Here is a 13947-nt window from a genome sequence, read left to right on the forward strand (position 1 = left end):
AGAGAGTTTCTGATGGAACTGAGAGGTTCTGATGGAACTCCCTGAAGTGGTTTGGGGAGGTCATCAGAGGAGCGACAGCAAGTGAGCTCTCTGGAAGTGTTCTGGGATTGTTCCTTTGTTTTGCTCAGGCCCCACTGAAATCCTGCCTTTGCAAAGCAACATTGCTGGTGAGTGACTTTTGTGAGGTCTATTTTGTGATTTAGGGGGAAAAAAAATAAAAATCAGTTACAGATTTAGAATCCCAGAATGGTTTGGGTTGGAAGGCACCTTAAAGCTCATATTTTTCTGACCCCCCTGCCATGGGCAGGGCCATTTACCAGGTTGCTCCAAGCCCTGTCCAGCTTGGTCTTGAGCACTTTCAGGAATATCACACACTAGTGATCTTTGTGTTCTGCATGAGAATGTTGTAAGGGTGGATTTGTAGGTGTTTGTCAGTAAGGAGGGTCATCAACATCTCATTCACTACCCCAGCGTCACTACAGGTGTATTTAGGGGGTGTTCCACACCACAACCAGGACCTGGGTATTATTTCTACCACCATCTCAGCTAAATAATTAGAGCTTGTTATTACGCATGTCAGTGAAATACTCTGGCTTGGATTTCACTGTTACTCCTTTAGGGAAGCATTGGCTTTAAACTGAAATTGTCCCAAAAAGACAGCAGAAGAAATACAGTAGATATTCAACATACCAGAGGACAATGTGTGAGTCCTGTTAATGTCCCGTGTCTAATGATCTGGACTTTTAGATCTTTTAAGGCAGCTTTATTTAATGCTGTTAACATCATAGACATCTGTTTTCTTTCTTGTAACCTCCTGCTTGCTGAGTTATAAACTCCTTGGCAGAAGTGAAGGAATTTCCTGGAGGGATTTTAAATGGACAAGTGCATTCCTCTGCTGGTCCCACTTTAACTTCCACAGGACAGTGAGTGTATTTGTCTACTGAAAAACTTTAAATATTCCTTTAAAAAATAGAGAGGTAGAGAAACCGTGTGGGGTTTTGCAGCTTTTGCTGTGTTAGAAACCCCAATTGCTCCAGTGAGGAACCTCCCAGACCTGGTTTCTGTGCATGTATTTCCATCTTCAGAATGGATAACTGGAGAGCCCTTTCCTCAATTTAGAGGACAGTCATTAGGATCAGAACATGGAACAGCTCATGCTTAAGAATGACAGCATTTGCTTCAGTCATGGCATTTCAAATTTCCAGCAGGAAAAAGGACAGCACAGCATTTTTCCAGCATTCATGGTTCTTGTTATCTGAGAGCAGGATGTGCTAGAATCACCATTCCTGAAGGGATTTAAAAGCAGTATAGATATAGCACTTGGGGACATGGTTTAGTGGAGGACTTGGCATTGCTGGGGGGATGATTGGATGCAATGGTTTTACAGGGCTTTTCCAACTAACAATTCCATGATCCTGTGATTTCTCCCTGACAGAATGGGAGCACACCAACTACAATGCAGGAAAATTGTGGTCAGAGTGAGTTCAGGGCAGAAGGTCAGTGTGGAGGGGCCAGAGACCTGAATGGGGACAGAAGGGGGGGTGACTGCAAACTCTGCTTTCTGTCATTTATGACATGACATTTTGCTTTCTGCAGCAGTAAATGCATCCTGCTCACATCATCGATGAGCCTTGGAGCTGTAGCACATTCCCCTCCCTTCCTGACCTGTGCCATGGGAGTTTGAGCTGCAGCAATGACACAGGACAACTTCTCCCAGGTGACCGAATTCATCCTCCTGGGGCTCTCTGACACGCAGGAGCTGCAATTCCTCTTCTTCACCCTCTTCCTCCTAGCCTATGCCATGGTCCTGCTGGGCAACCTCCTCATCATCGTGACAGTCAGGGCTGACCCCAAGCTCTCCTCGCCCATGTACTTCCTCCTCTGCAATCTGTCCTTCATTGATATCTGCTACACCTCTGTCACTGCTCCCAGGGTGCTGGTGGCCCTGCTCTCAGGACACAAAGCCATTGCCTTTGAGGGCTGCATAGCCCAGCTGTTTTTCCTGCACTTTGTGGGTTCCTCGGAGATGTTCCTCCTGACGGTGATGGCGTTTGACCGCTACACGGCCATCTGCAGGCCCCTGCACTACACGGCCATCATGGCCCGCAGGGCCTGCTGGGCCCTGGTTGCTGCCTGCTGGGTTGGGGGCTTTATCCATTCCATTGTCCAGACTGTGCTCACACTCCAGCTGCCCTTCTGTGGCCCCAACACGATCCACAGCTATTTCTGTGACGTGCTACCCGTCGTCCGCCTGGCCTGCACTGACACCACCCTCACCGAGTGGCTCATGGCCTCCAACAGCGGCCTCATATCCCTGGGCTGCTTCCTGGTGCTGGTGGCCTCCTACGTGCTCATCCTGGCCAAGGTTCGGGCCTGCTTCTCCCAGGGGCACTGGAAGGCCCTGTCCACCTGCGCCTCACACGTCATGGTCGTCACTCTGCTCTTCATGCCCTGCATCTTCACCTACCTGCGGCCTGCTGGGACCTTGCCCACCAACAAGTACATCTGTGTCATCTACACAACCTTCTCACCCATGATGAACCCCCTCATCTACACCCTGAGGAGCAGTGAGGTGAAGGAATCCATGTGGAGACTGTGGAAGCGCTGCAGAGCCTCCTGAGACAAGCTCAGTTGGCAGAACCCTGGAGTTACACCCAGAGTTAACACCTGGAGTCACATTCCTACTCAACTCCTACACAATAATGACTTAGTGGCTAAAGCCTGAAGACTTCAAATTATGTACAAATACATTTATATACCAATATAATTATTAATATTAAAAATTCATGCTGAAAACTCCAAACTTCTGAAACACTCTCACTCGTGTGGGATCATAATTTTCAAATAAATATATAAATGAATCCAGGGTGAGGCTTGTCTCCCCTTGTCCCTGCAGATAGCAGAGGTACATGCACTAAATGTCCCCAAATTCACCCACAACCCTGGAAGATAAAGACAGCACAGATTCTGCTTGTAGGGTTTTCTTTTGACATGTAAGACTATTTTTAGTCACAATTCTCTCACAGAAGTGGATTATTAAAATCATACAAGGCACATTATATAGAGGAAGGAGAAGAAGGAGTGGAAACAGACTTGGGACAAGGGCATGGAGGCAGGACAAGAATGGCTTCACACTGACACAGGGTGGGTTTAGATGGGATATTGGGAATAAATTCTTCCCTGTGGTGGCATGGCTTTCCCAGAGAATCTATGGCTGCCCTGCCCCTGGAAGTGTTCTTGGATGGAGCTTGGAGAAATATGGGATATTTGGGATAGTGGAAGGTGTCCCTGCCCATGTCAGGGGGTTTGGAATGGGATTGTCTGTAAGGTCCCTTCCAACCCAAACTGCATCTATGAGGGCAGCAGTCACATCACCAAATCAGGGATAGAAACTCAGTGGTTGTCATGAGGGGAACACCATCAGTTTCTTTGTGCTAGAATGATTTAGCATTGGATTCATTCCACCTAAATAAAATCATGGAAACACTGAGGTTAGAAAAGCCCTCTAAGATCACCAAGTCCAACCATTCCCCAGGGCTGCTAAGGCCACCACTAACCCATGTCCCCAAGTGCCACATCCACACAGCTTTTAAATGCCTTCAGGGCTAGCGACTCTACCACTTCCCTGGGCAGCCTGTTCCAGGGCTGGAAAACCCTTCCCATGAAGGCATTAATTCTAATATCCAACCTAAATTGCTGCACAGGAAGTGAATTTCCACTTTGCAAGTCTCTACGTGCTGTCTTAAATTATCCCTCACTCCCACACCTGTAGGAAGAGGAGGATCAGAAGCATCAGTGAGTCATCGATCCTCCTGGTTAAGAGATATTTCCAAACATCTCCTGTCCTTGTGCAAATGAGATTTCTTTTTAATAGTGATTTTCTACTCAGCATCATCATAGAATGGCTTGGGCTGGAAGGGAGCATTTTTTTTAGTTTTAGAGAAAAATGTTGAAAAATTAACGTGTTCTTTAGGTCAGTTGGAATAAATTTCAATTGAGAAAAAATGTATCACTGTGGTAATTTTTTTAAACATTCTAATAAAGTTTTTATAAATATTTTATTCATAAATAAATGCAAGACAAATTGGAGACTTGTGGTCCAGTTATTTTGCTGGTGTCAATTTATATACCAGGTATAAACTGGGGGCATCAGCAGTGAACTAATCTGAAATAATTGCTCCGATTTTGATAAAATAAATAAAATTTCCATTTTTCTGGGAGCTGGGATTTCAATACAAGGGGCTTGGAACAACCTGATCCAGTGGAATGTGTCCCTGCCCACTGCAGTGGGTTGGAATGGTAAGAGCTTTAAAGTCCTTTCCAAGCCAAACCATTCCATGAAGACAAACAATTTAATAGAATTGATTTTTCTCCTCTGGAAACATCTTGGGATGACTTTAACAAGGCCTCAGAAGATGCTGTTAAAAAGTTGGTGCCTGACAAATTGCAAAGGTGCACCTTTAGCAGCTGAGTTTGTCCCTGTGTATAAATTGGGTCCACTGCGCACCATTAAAATCCCAAGTTCTTTCTCTCCTGGAAATTAATGTCTCTATGAGCTCACCCTCAGATTTATTTCCCTCACCTAGAGGACAGTGAAAAATGGCCTCAAAGGGAAAAAAAAATCCTTTGAGAACTGGCAGGATCTCTACAATGCTTTTGTTAAATCCCAAGAAGTCTGAAGAGATCCCAGGCTAATCAGTTTAATTTAAAGACTATGAGATTGAAATACAAATGGACATCAGAGAAAAGGGAGCATTTTCAGTAGACTCTAATCAGTCTGAGCTCATCATAAGCATTCCTAGATGGAAATCTCAAAAAAATTACAAAGCTGGGTAGTTCCAGAAGTGGACAAAATCAAATCACTTTGGTGTATCATAGTGGGGATGGCAGGGAGGGGTGGGCAACAGGGAAAGAGGGGTCTAATCCAGCATATCAATTAGTGCACATCTGGATTCTGCAAATAGTGATGTTTTTGTTGTTATTTTTTCAGGGGCGTTGGTTTTTTAAAATTAATGTTAATAATAAAATATATTGCAATATAATTTTTATTTATTTACCCTGAGGCAGAACATTTCAAAAGCTATCTTATGTTTCTACCTGTAATAACCCAGCTAAGATTATGCCTGCAAACAGTCAACTTAGATGTAGAGTTGAGAGCCTGAGTGCCTGGCACCTTGAGGAGGCTAATGCATCCCATCCCAAAAGAAACATTTAAGATTTATGAGCGGAACAGAATCACAGAATGGTTTGGCTTGGAAGGGAGAGGTGAGGGATGGATCTTTTTGCTGTATCTCTTTCTGGCATCTGGGTTTATTGCAAAACTCCATGAGAAGTGTGAGGCATGATGGTCCTTGGGCTAACTGCAGCACACAGGGAAAGGTCTGGACCATAGGGATTTATTCCAGCCACAGCTCTGCACTCTCATGGCAGGATAGGCCTGTGCTGTGTGACCCTTGGGGAATTCCAGTTTATAGAGTCCTGGAATGGTTTGGGTTGAAATGGACTTTAAAGTTCATGTTGTTCCACCTTCTGCCATGGGCAGGGACACCTTCCACTATCCTAGGTCTTCCAAACCCTTGGACACTTCCAGGGATGGGGCATCCACAACTTCCCAGGGCAACCTGTGCCAGGGCCTCACCATTCTCACAGTGGATATTCTAATTCCTAATATCCAATCTAAATCCCTCACCTTTCAGTTCAAAACCATTCCCTCTTGCCCTATCACTCTTTGCCCATGTAAGATGCAGAATCTTTAATTCTCCAGGAGTTTGCAAACACAGCAAACAGGCTGGAAGAATGATGGACAGCCAGAGTCCTTCATGTGAACAGTGCAGAATTTATGGTCATGTACTGTTGGAATAGGAAGAGGCCTGTTCCCAGTCCTGGACATCACATGGGAAGTGGCACTCCTATAAATCACACATGGATGTTTCATGGAACCAGAGGGGAATTTTTGTTAGATCTTCAAAGTTGTGCTGGCAATTTTGGTTCTTTCAATTTCCAGCCTCTTTTGGCAATGTGCTGAAAACCCCCTCATACATGCAATTAAGGGAACATCCAAAAAGAGTGTCAGACGTACTTGTCCCCAGACACTCCCTCATATTTATAAATACTCATTAAAGAAGAAAGGTGCCTACTCCTGCAGCCAAGCCAGCCCTTGTGCCAGTGCTGGCAGGTCTCTGTGTGAATATTCCAACTCTGCTCTATCGGGATTCATCTCGTCCTTATGAGTGAAATAATTTTTAAGTCACATAAAAATATAGAAAGAAGAAAAAGGATTGTTTTGTTTCGTGGAGATACAGACAACTATAAATCACCTGCAATTAATTCTGTATAGCAGTGAGTATTTCTGTGTTGTTTCTGTGCTATTTCACCTGATGAGCTACCCATTTTATGAGTAAGTGATGTCCCTTTTATTTCTGCTGAGTTAACAATTTCTCAGGTAGTTTAAGCCCTGACTTTGCTCCCTCTCAAGCTTCTGGGAGAACATGAGACCACAGAGGAGCCTGGCCAGATGAAATATTTCATCAATCTACTTATCTCTGTATCTCTTACAAATGAGAATGTGGTACAATATTCCCACCATCTCAAAATCAATTCAAAAGTCTCCCGAAAAGGAGGCACTCAGACTGAACTTTGCTTTCCCTCCCTACAGGGCTGGTACATAAATCCTTACTGTAAATACTGAGCTACATTCCATGGAGCAGGGTAAATGGGAAGATCCTTTAATGCCACGTTTAGACTTCTTTGAATTGGGGAAAGGGGATGGGGGAATGCCCAGATAGATGCTAGAAGTACTAATGGTATTATGGATGTCTGTAGGGTAGAATTTATAGAAAACTGGGTGGTCTTTGATGGGATGACAAATTGTAACTTTTTTTTAATGACAGAATCATAGAATGGTTTGGGTCAGAAAGCACCTCAAAGTTCAGCTGATTCCAACCCCCTGCCATGGGCAGGGACACCTTCCACTAGACTAGGTAGCTCCAAGCCCCATCCAAAAGGTGAAAAAAAAACCCCAAAATCCATCTATCAACTGATTATAAGGGATTTAATTCTTCTCTAACAGCATTATTCCATTAAAAAGCAAGTTTTAGCTTCAGTTACTAATCTAGACTCTTTTAGTGATAATAACACTAAACAGTTTATGTTGAAAGGAATTTCAGGGATCTATACCACACTCCCCTTGCTCAGAGAACCTTGAAAGCCCCGTGGTGTTGCCTGGGGCTGTGTCCAAGCTGGACACCACAGGGAAGGTAACTTCAACTTTCAGCTCTTCAGTCTGAGGTGGCAACTTGTAAAAACTAACATTTTGGATTATCCAAAAGTGATAATGTAATGATAATGTGATAATGTGAAGTGTAATACCTACATTTTGCCTTTTGCATCAGGAATATGTGGGTAAAATTTAGATTTTGAGTGTGGCAATGCTTGGAAATGGTTTTGAACTTCAGAGTGGACAAAAATCCCCTCACAATATTTAAAATGGGGAATGAAATTGTGATTAATTTACACCTTCTTTATTCCAGGGAAACCTCTGTCTCATTCCCACAATGATGCAGAAGGTCAACCTCTCAACAGTATCCGAATTTGTTTTTGTGGGCCTCTCTGATGCTCCAGAAATCCGTTTGCTTCTCTTTGTGCTGTTTCTGCTCATTTATTTGGCCACCATGGCAGGCAACATCACGCTCCTCGTTGCCATTAGCACTGACTCCCACCTGCACAGCCCCATGTACTTTTTCCTTGGCAACTTATCCCTGCTGGATCTCTTATGTCCCACCATCACCGTGCCCAAGATGCTGAAGGCCTTGCTGCTGGAGCACAAAGAGATTTCTTTCTCTGGCTGCCTGTTCCAGCACTTTTCCCTAATTGATGTGGTGGGGACAGAGATTTTCCTCCTAACTGTGATGGCCTACGACCGCTATGTGGCTGTGTGCCACCCCCTGAGGTACCCGAGCATTATGAGCACGAAGCTGTGTGCTCAGCTGGCTGTGGGTACCTGGGCAACAGGGCTTTTGAACTCCCTGCTGCACACCTCTCTGGTTTTCACACTCTCTTTTTGTGGTCCTAACAAAATCCAGCAGTATTACTGTGACATTCCTCCCATGCTGGCCCTCTCCTGTTCGTCCACCCACAGCAGGGAGTTGGTGATCCTGGTGGTGGCTGGGGTGCTGGGGTGCAGCGCCTGCGTGGTCACTGTGGTCTCTTACATCTATATCCTCCTTGAAATCCTGGCCAGGAACTCCCCTGGGATCTGGCACAAGGCTTTCTCCACGTGTGGTTCTCACCTGACCGTAGTTTGCCTTTTCTATGGGACCACCATCTGCACCTATGTCCGCCCTTCCTTCACCTACTCACCACATCGGGATAGGGTCGTGTCCATGCTCTATGGAATGCTCACCCCACTCCTAAATCCCATCATCTACAGCCTCAGGAACAATGAGGTAAAATGTGCCCTAAAAACAGTGATCAGCCAGGTGAGAAGGGCTTTAACAAGACAAGAAAACCTCGCTCAGTCTCCACCATCAGCTGGGTAGAAACTACAGTTTGTGACTGGTCTTCTCTAACTTTCAGATATCTAAAAATTAGATGCTGGAATCCAAATTCATCTTTCTGGGCTCAAAACTCCTCCTCTGGGCTGAAAACTTCTTCTTTTGGCTCCCTCTGCAGTTAGAAGGGAGAGCTGCGCACTTCCAGAATTCCATGACACAGCTTTAGGTCATTTTCACAGGAGGAGAAGAGTCCAGCTGGGAATGTTGTTTTCCACTGACCACTGACGAAGCTGAGGTGAGAGCAGGCAGGTGCTGGATGCATATTTTGGGGTAGGAATTCTGGGAATTGGTATTCAGGCACACTTAGATACACCATATAAAAGCAGTTTATATCCCTTTCAAAATTAAACTCCAAACATATTAAATTATGTTTTATGGATCAGCCCTGAAATCTCTCTCGTGTCTCTCCCTCTCTCTCTCCTTTTTGGGTGTCTGTTGTTTGCTGGAATCTCAGAGTTCCATCTCTGGAGACATTTTTGCTACTACATTTTTCCTTTTTCCCATTTTTTTCCCTTGCTGCATCAAATCCTGATGGAAGGAGAGGTGGTGCTGCTTCCTGAAGCTCGCCCCTCTCTTCACCACCTCTCTTCTTTGTAGAGAAATAATAAACCATCCCCTAAAAATGCTGAGATTATTCTCACTTGATTGACCCCCAAAGTTTCTGATGAGATCAGTTTAATAAAATATCTTTTATTGGCTCTGATTTTTTAAATATGTTCATTCTGTGATGGGACCTCATATTAACTGTACCTTTAAGGTGTCTAAAATGCAAGAAAATTCATCAGTGTGAATGAGATTACAAATGTGAGCAGGATATTTATGAAGCAATTCATCTCCCAAAAAAAAGGTCCTTATTCCAGCTCTCCCAGGGCTCTGAATGGCAGCACAACCAGGGCACAGGAGTTGGATTTGTCTTTATGCACAACTTTACTTCTGACTAGAACCCCTGGAACCCGGAATCTGTTCCAGGCTGTTGATGGCCCCTTTGGGGGGTGAGGGTGGGTCCTTGGGATGTTCCAGGCACTTTCACAAGGTTCTGAGGGACTTCTGCCAACCACAAGTTGTTGTCCAGGGGCAGCTGCTGGCACAGCTGGTGAAGGATAATGATGAAGGATCACTTATCCTTCAAATTCCTGCCATAACTTCTGCATCAACCAAATGGAGGACTGGAAAGGTGTTGGCAAAGCTGTGAATTCTACCAAGGTGTGGAGAAGTTCTAACAAACTGAACTGCTTTGGAAGTATTAATTTTCTTTAAAAAGGAGGAAAGTTTCCTTCTCCTCAGTGCCTGTAAGGTTGTTCTCAGGGGCTTGTAAGAAGGATGAGGGAGGTCCACCAGGAGCTTCCTAAGAATGTTTTAAGATCATTAGAGTCTTCTTCAGGATGCCTAAAAGGGCTTGTGAAGATGAAGGGCCTTGGGTGGCTGCTCCCTGCAGGACTGAAGAATACTCCTCTTTCCAGAGGTGATGGAACCTAAATGTAGCTGGGTGGACAGATGCCTAAGGATGGGTGTCAGCTTGTGTGCAATTCCAAGCTCTTGATGCCTTTTAAAAGAAGCATCCAAATTCCAAGGTGCCAAACAAGAGCCTGATTTCCAGTGTGTGTCCAGATAGGAAATTTTGATGCCTCTCCTGGCTTGTGAAGGTGGAAAGGTTGGATTATCAAGTCTTATTCTGCTACAGTTCCCTCCCTCTCCCCCCACCAGAGCTACGTGTTAACAAAAAGATCCACTGCCAGGAGCCATTTGCTGCCAGTGGACCAAACAAGGCTCACAGCAAAACCTGGGATAGAGTTATTGGGTAATTTAGCAAGGAATGTGTTCCTTCTTTTCTTGTTCTTTCCCAGAGAAGCTGTGGCTGCCTCATCTCTGGAAGTGTCCATTAGACGTTCACTCTTTATCATCAGCTGTATCATCCCATCATGAATCGAGGTGCTGATCAGTAAATATTCCTCAAAACCAAGATATCCTCTTTCATTTTCCTCATGCCCAGTAACCTCTAACACTGGAAGGAGACAGCTGTGATTTTCTTTGGCAGCACTGGAAAAATTTAGCAGGGAAGGATCGTAATACACTCACCCAGTTTCTGCTCCCCTTTCCCCGAGTGTCTATTTTTGGCTGCTCTCGAAAATCAATGCCCCTGGACTGACTCATCGCCACAGAGCTCCTCTCATATTCCTAGAAGTGGAGCTGCCCTGTTGGAACGGGAGGTGGGAGTACAGACAGCACCAAATAAATCGAGGGAAAATACTCTATCGATGAAATTCCCATATGAATGATCTTTTGTGTATTCCCACTTTGTTTTTGTCACTGAAAATCAGATTTCACCTATTATTTGGTTAATAATAAATAATAAAGGGAAGTGAGAGACCATTTTCATTTATCTATTCCTAAAAATAAAGGACTCCCGTAATTCTTGACGTGCCTTAAGAAAAAAAAAGCTTTTTTTGTTTGTTTTTTTCCTTAAGCACAGTCCAACTATATTATTTATGTGTGGATTTCATTATTTGCACTCAAACCAGGGCAGATTTTCCCCTTTATTTTTGATGTGGTGCTGCCAGTTATGCAACTATGCAACATAAAAGAGGATGTGAATTATTTCTTTTCCTCCTCTAAAAATAGGATCCACTTGTGAAATTCAGGCTGAGCTATGGTTCTGGCTTTAAAATTCCCAAGACTTTGGGAATCAAAACAAAGTTGCAATTGGTGTGTAATTTTCACACTATTTTCTCTTCCCTTTCCTCCCTATTTTTTAATTTTTATACAAAAAAAATGGATTCATAGAATCAAGGCTCCTTGTGAAGAGACTTTATCCTCCCTGTGGCCACCCTTTAAACACTTGGATTTGAATGGCTTTAAGATGAAGGAGGGAAGGATTAGATTGGATATTGAGAAGAAATTTATCCCTTTGGGGGTGGTAAAAATCTGGTTGTTTATTAATCCCATTTTAGACACATTTGTGTTATCACACTCAAGGGTAACCACCTAAAATTTTGGAATTTATACTGCTCATTCAGGCTTCCTTTCTCTGCCCTGCCTAGAATTTATTCTGGCATGAGCAGAAACGTGCTTTAACTTTTGCAAAGTTAGAGTTAAATTACATGCTTTTCCTTGGAAGGGTAAAATAATACCCAGAATTCCTTTTCTAGCAGACTGAGTCTAATTCAAATTCAAGTTTCAGGTAACAAAGAATTGTGAGGGGAATTGCTTGGAAAATCTAAATATATTTGGGTTTGAATATTTAAAAACAATGCTCATGGCTTGCTTTCCATGAATTCCTCTGGAAAGTAAATGCAGAAAACATTTGTGAGAAATCCCAAAATCAGATGTGACATTTAATTTTAAACTTGGAAAACTATGAGCTTTTGTACAGGGAAAATATTTCCTTTGTTTGCCAGCTCTGCCACCCCTCTATAGAGAAAGGAATATAATTTATATATATTTTATCATATATTTATGGCCTGTTCTGCTGTCACCAAACATCTTTCAGACCTATTCTCATCCTGCTTTCTTGACGATTTCAACACTTTTACTATTTTTCCATTTTATCTTTTTACCTCTAGATGACAAGCCCTTGTTTGCCTTCCCACAACGCAATTAGGTTTTTATTTCTGCTTAATTGTGAAATGCTTGTTGGTGGTTATGGGAATATCCAGCCTGAAGAAGGGAAGGCTCCAAGGAAACCTCAGAGTCCCTTCCAGTGATGAAAAGGGCTCAGGGAGAGCTGGGAGGGACTTTGGACAAGGGCCTGGAGTGACAGGACAAGCAGGAGTGGCTTCAAACTGTCAGAAGGTGGGTTTAGACGGAATACTGGGAAAAACAAAATCTTTCCTGTGAGGCTGGTGTTGCACTGGAATGGATTTCCACGGAAAGCTGTGGCTGCCTGTTATAGATACATATGATATTGTTGGCTTTTCGCAAATATTAAAATGAATGTTATATGTATACAGTTAGAAAACTTTGTTATATTAATATAGTTCCTTTTATTTCTGTTATTGATGAAACTTAGAAATAGCAGTATAATATACATATATGTTGAGCTTTAGCATGGTATTAAAACAAAAACTACTTTTGTTTGTATAACCCAAAGACTGAAAAAGATAGTTAGAGACCCCCCTGTGTTCTGAAACTATCTTATCCAGATGAAGACAGCAGTGACCAGAGCTCCGCGGGAGGAATTTATTGCATTTCTGTTATCAGGGAACGTAAAACTCAGTGGAGCCAAGAAGGTTGATCTATTGAGAAGGAGGCAAGTCAAAAACTAAACAAAGAAACATCCAAAACTTAAGAAGAATGTTTGAATCATGTATGAGAATTTATGAATATGTAGTAAGGTTCTGTTTTTAAGGGACAATCCTTTGTTATTAAGGTCTGCTCTCTTGGCTGAATGCAGAGACACCCAGCCATATCTGTATAATTTACTTTATTTTTATCTCCTAATTGTCTTTCTATTAAACTTTTAAATTCTATAAAAAAAATGTGAACCTCGTTTTTCACACTGCCCCCATCCCTAGAAGTATCCAAGGCCAGGTTGGATGGGGCTTGGAGCAACCTGGGATAGTGGAAAGTGTCTCTGCCCATGATAAGTGATTGTTTTCAAGGTCCCTCCCAACCCAAACCAGCCTGTAAATCTGTGATAATCAGGACTTTTATAAACACTGGAAATTCCCTGTATCTGTGATTTCTCAGAGGAACCAAATTTTCAAAGTGTGTATGCCTGTTCCTTATAAAACTTAAGATGCAATTTGACTCTTCTGGTGCAACATCTTGTGTTTGGCACAGGTTCCACTGGGATTATCTCAATGTGTGCTCCTCTTTACACAGCCCTTGCACCGCCCCCCCTCATTCCCCTGCTGGAGGGGGTTTGGAAGGCAACAGCTCCCCCACTGCCATGACACCCGCGCGCGCTCCCGCTGACGCCATCCCCACGCGACACCGATTCCCGATCCCCGCGGTGCTGCGCCCCACCAAGGCTGCGTGATGGCGGAAACCTCCCTGCAGGTTCCCGAGTGAGGGGACAATAGTGGGGGAACCGCCCCCGCCGAACCTCGGAAAAACCACCGCTAAGCACCGCTCCGCCGTCCCGCCGCGCCGTGGGGACTACAAATCCCAGCGTGCCCCGGGGCAGCGGCGTACGAGGCGCGCTGATTGGCCCGCGGGAAAAAGTGCAGCGCGCGCGCCCCCACGTGGCGATTGGGCCGGGCCGGGCCCCCCCGGGACAAACACGGGATAACCCGGGACAAGCCGGCTGTCCCCCGCTCCAGTGCCACGGGCCTCGTCTGAGCTACCTGGAGGGAGGCCGTGCTGAGTCTGGTGGCTGGGGACGAGGCCAGCTGCTGCAGTGATTCCCTTCCCTTCCCTTCCCTTCCCTTCCCTTCCCTTCCCTTCCCTTCCCTTC

At 44.3% G+C, this 13947-nt stretch overlaps 2 protein-coding genes across 2 annotated transcripts; both read left to right on the plus strand.

Moving 5' to 3' along the window:
• The first annotated feature begins 1071 nt into the window (after nucleotides 1-1071).
• On the plus strand, nucleotides 1072-2791 carry LOC107205406 (olfactory receptor 4D5-like). The gene has a single exon (XM_033515156.1). The coding sequence runs from the start codon at nucleotides 1694-1696 to the stop codon at nucleotides 2618-2620; it is 927 nt and encodes a 308-aa protein (XP_033371047.1). The 5' UTR covers nucleotides 1072-1693; the 3' UTR covers nucleotides 2621-2791.
• A 4765-nt stretch (nucleotides 2792-7556) lies between these two features.
• Nucleotides 7557-8537, plus strand: LOC107205340 (olfactory receptor 1019-like). The gene has a single exon (XM_033514943.1). It carries the CDS (start codon nucleotides 7557-7559, stop codon nucleotides 8535-8537), a length of 981 nt encoding a protein of 326 aa, XP_033370834.1.
• Nucleotides 8538-13947: the final 5410 nt, after the last annotated feature.

This window comes from Parus major, chromosome 5, assembly GCF_001522545.3.
Source record: "Parus major isolate Abel chromosome 5, Parus_major1.1, whole genome shotgun sequence".
Lineage (NCBI taxonomy): Eukaryota > Metazoa > Chordata > Aves > Passeriformes > Paridae > Parus > Parus major.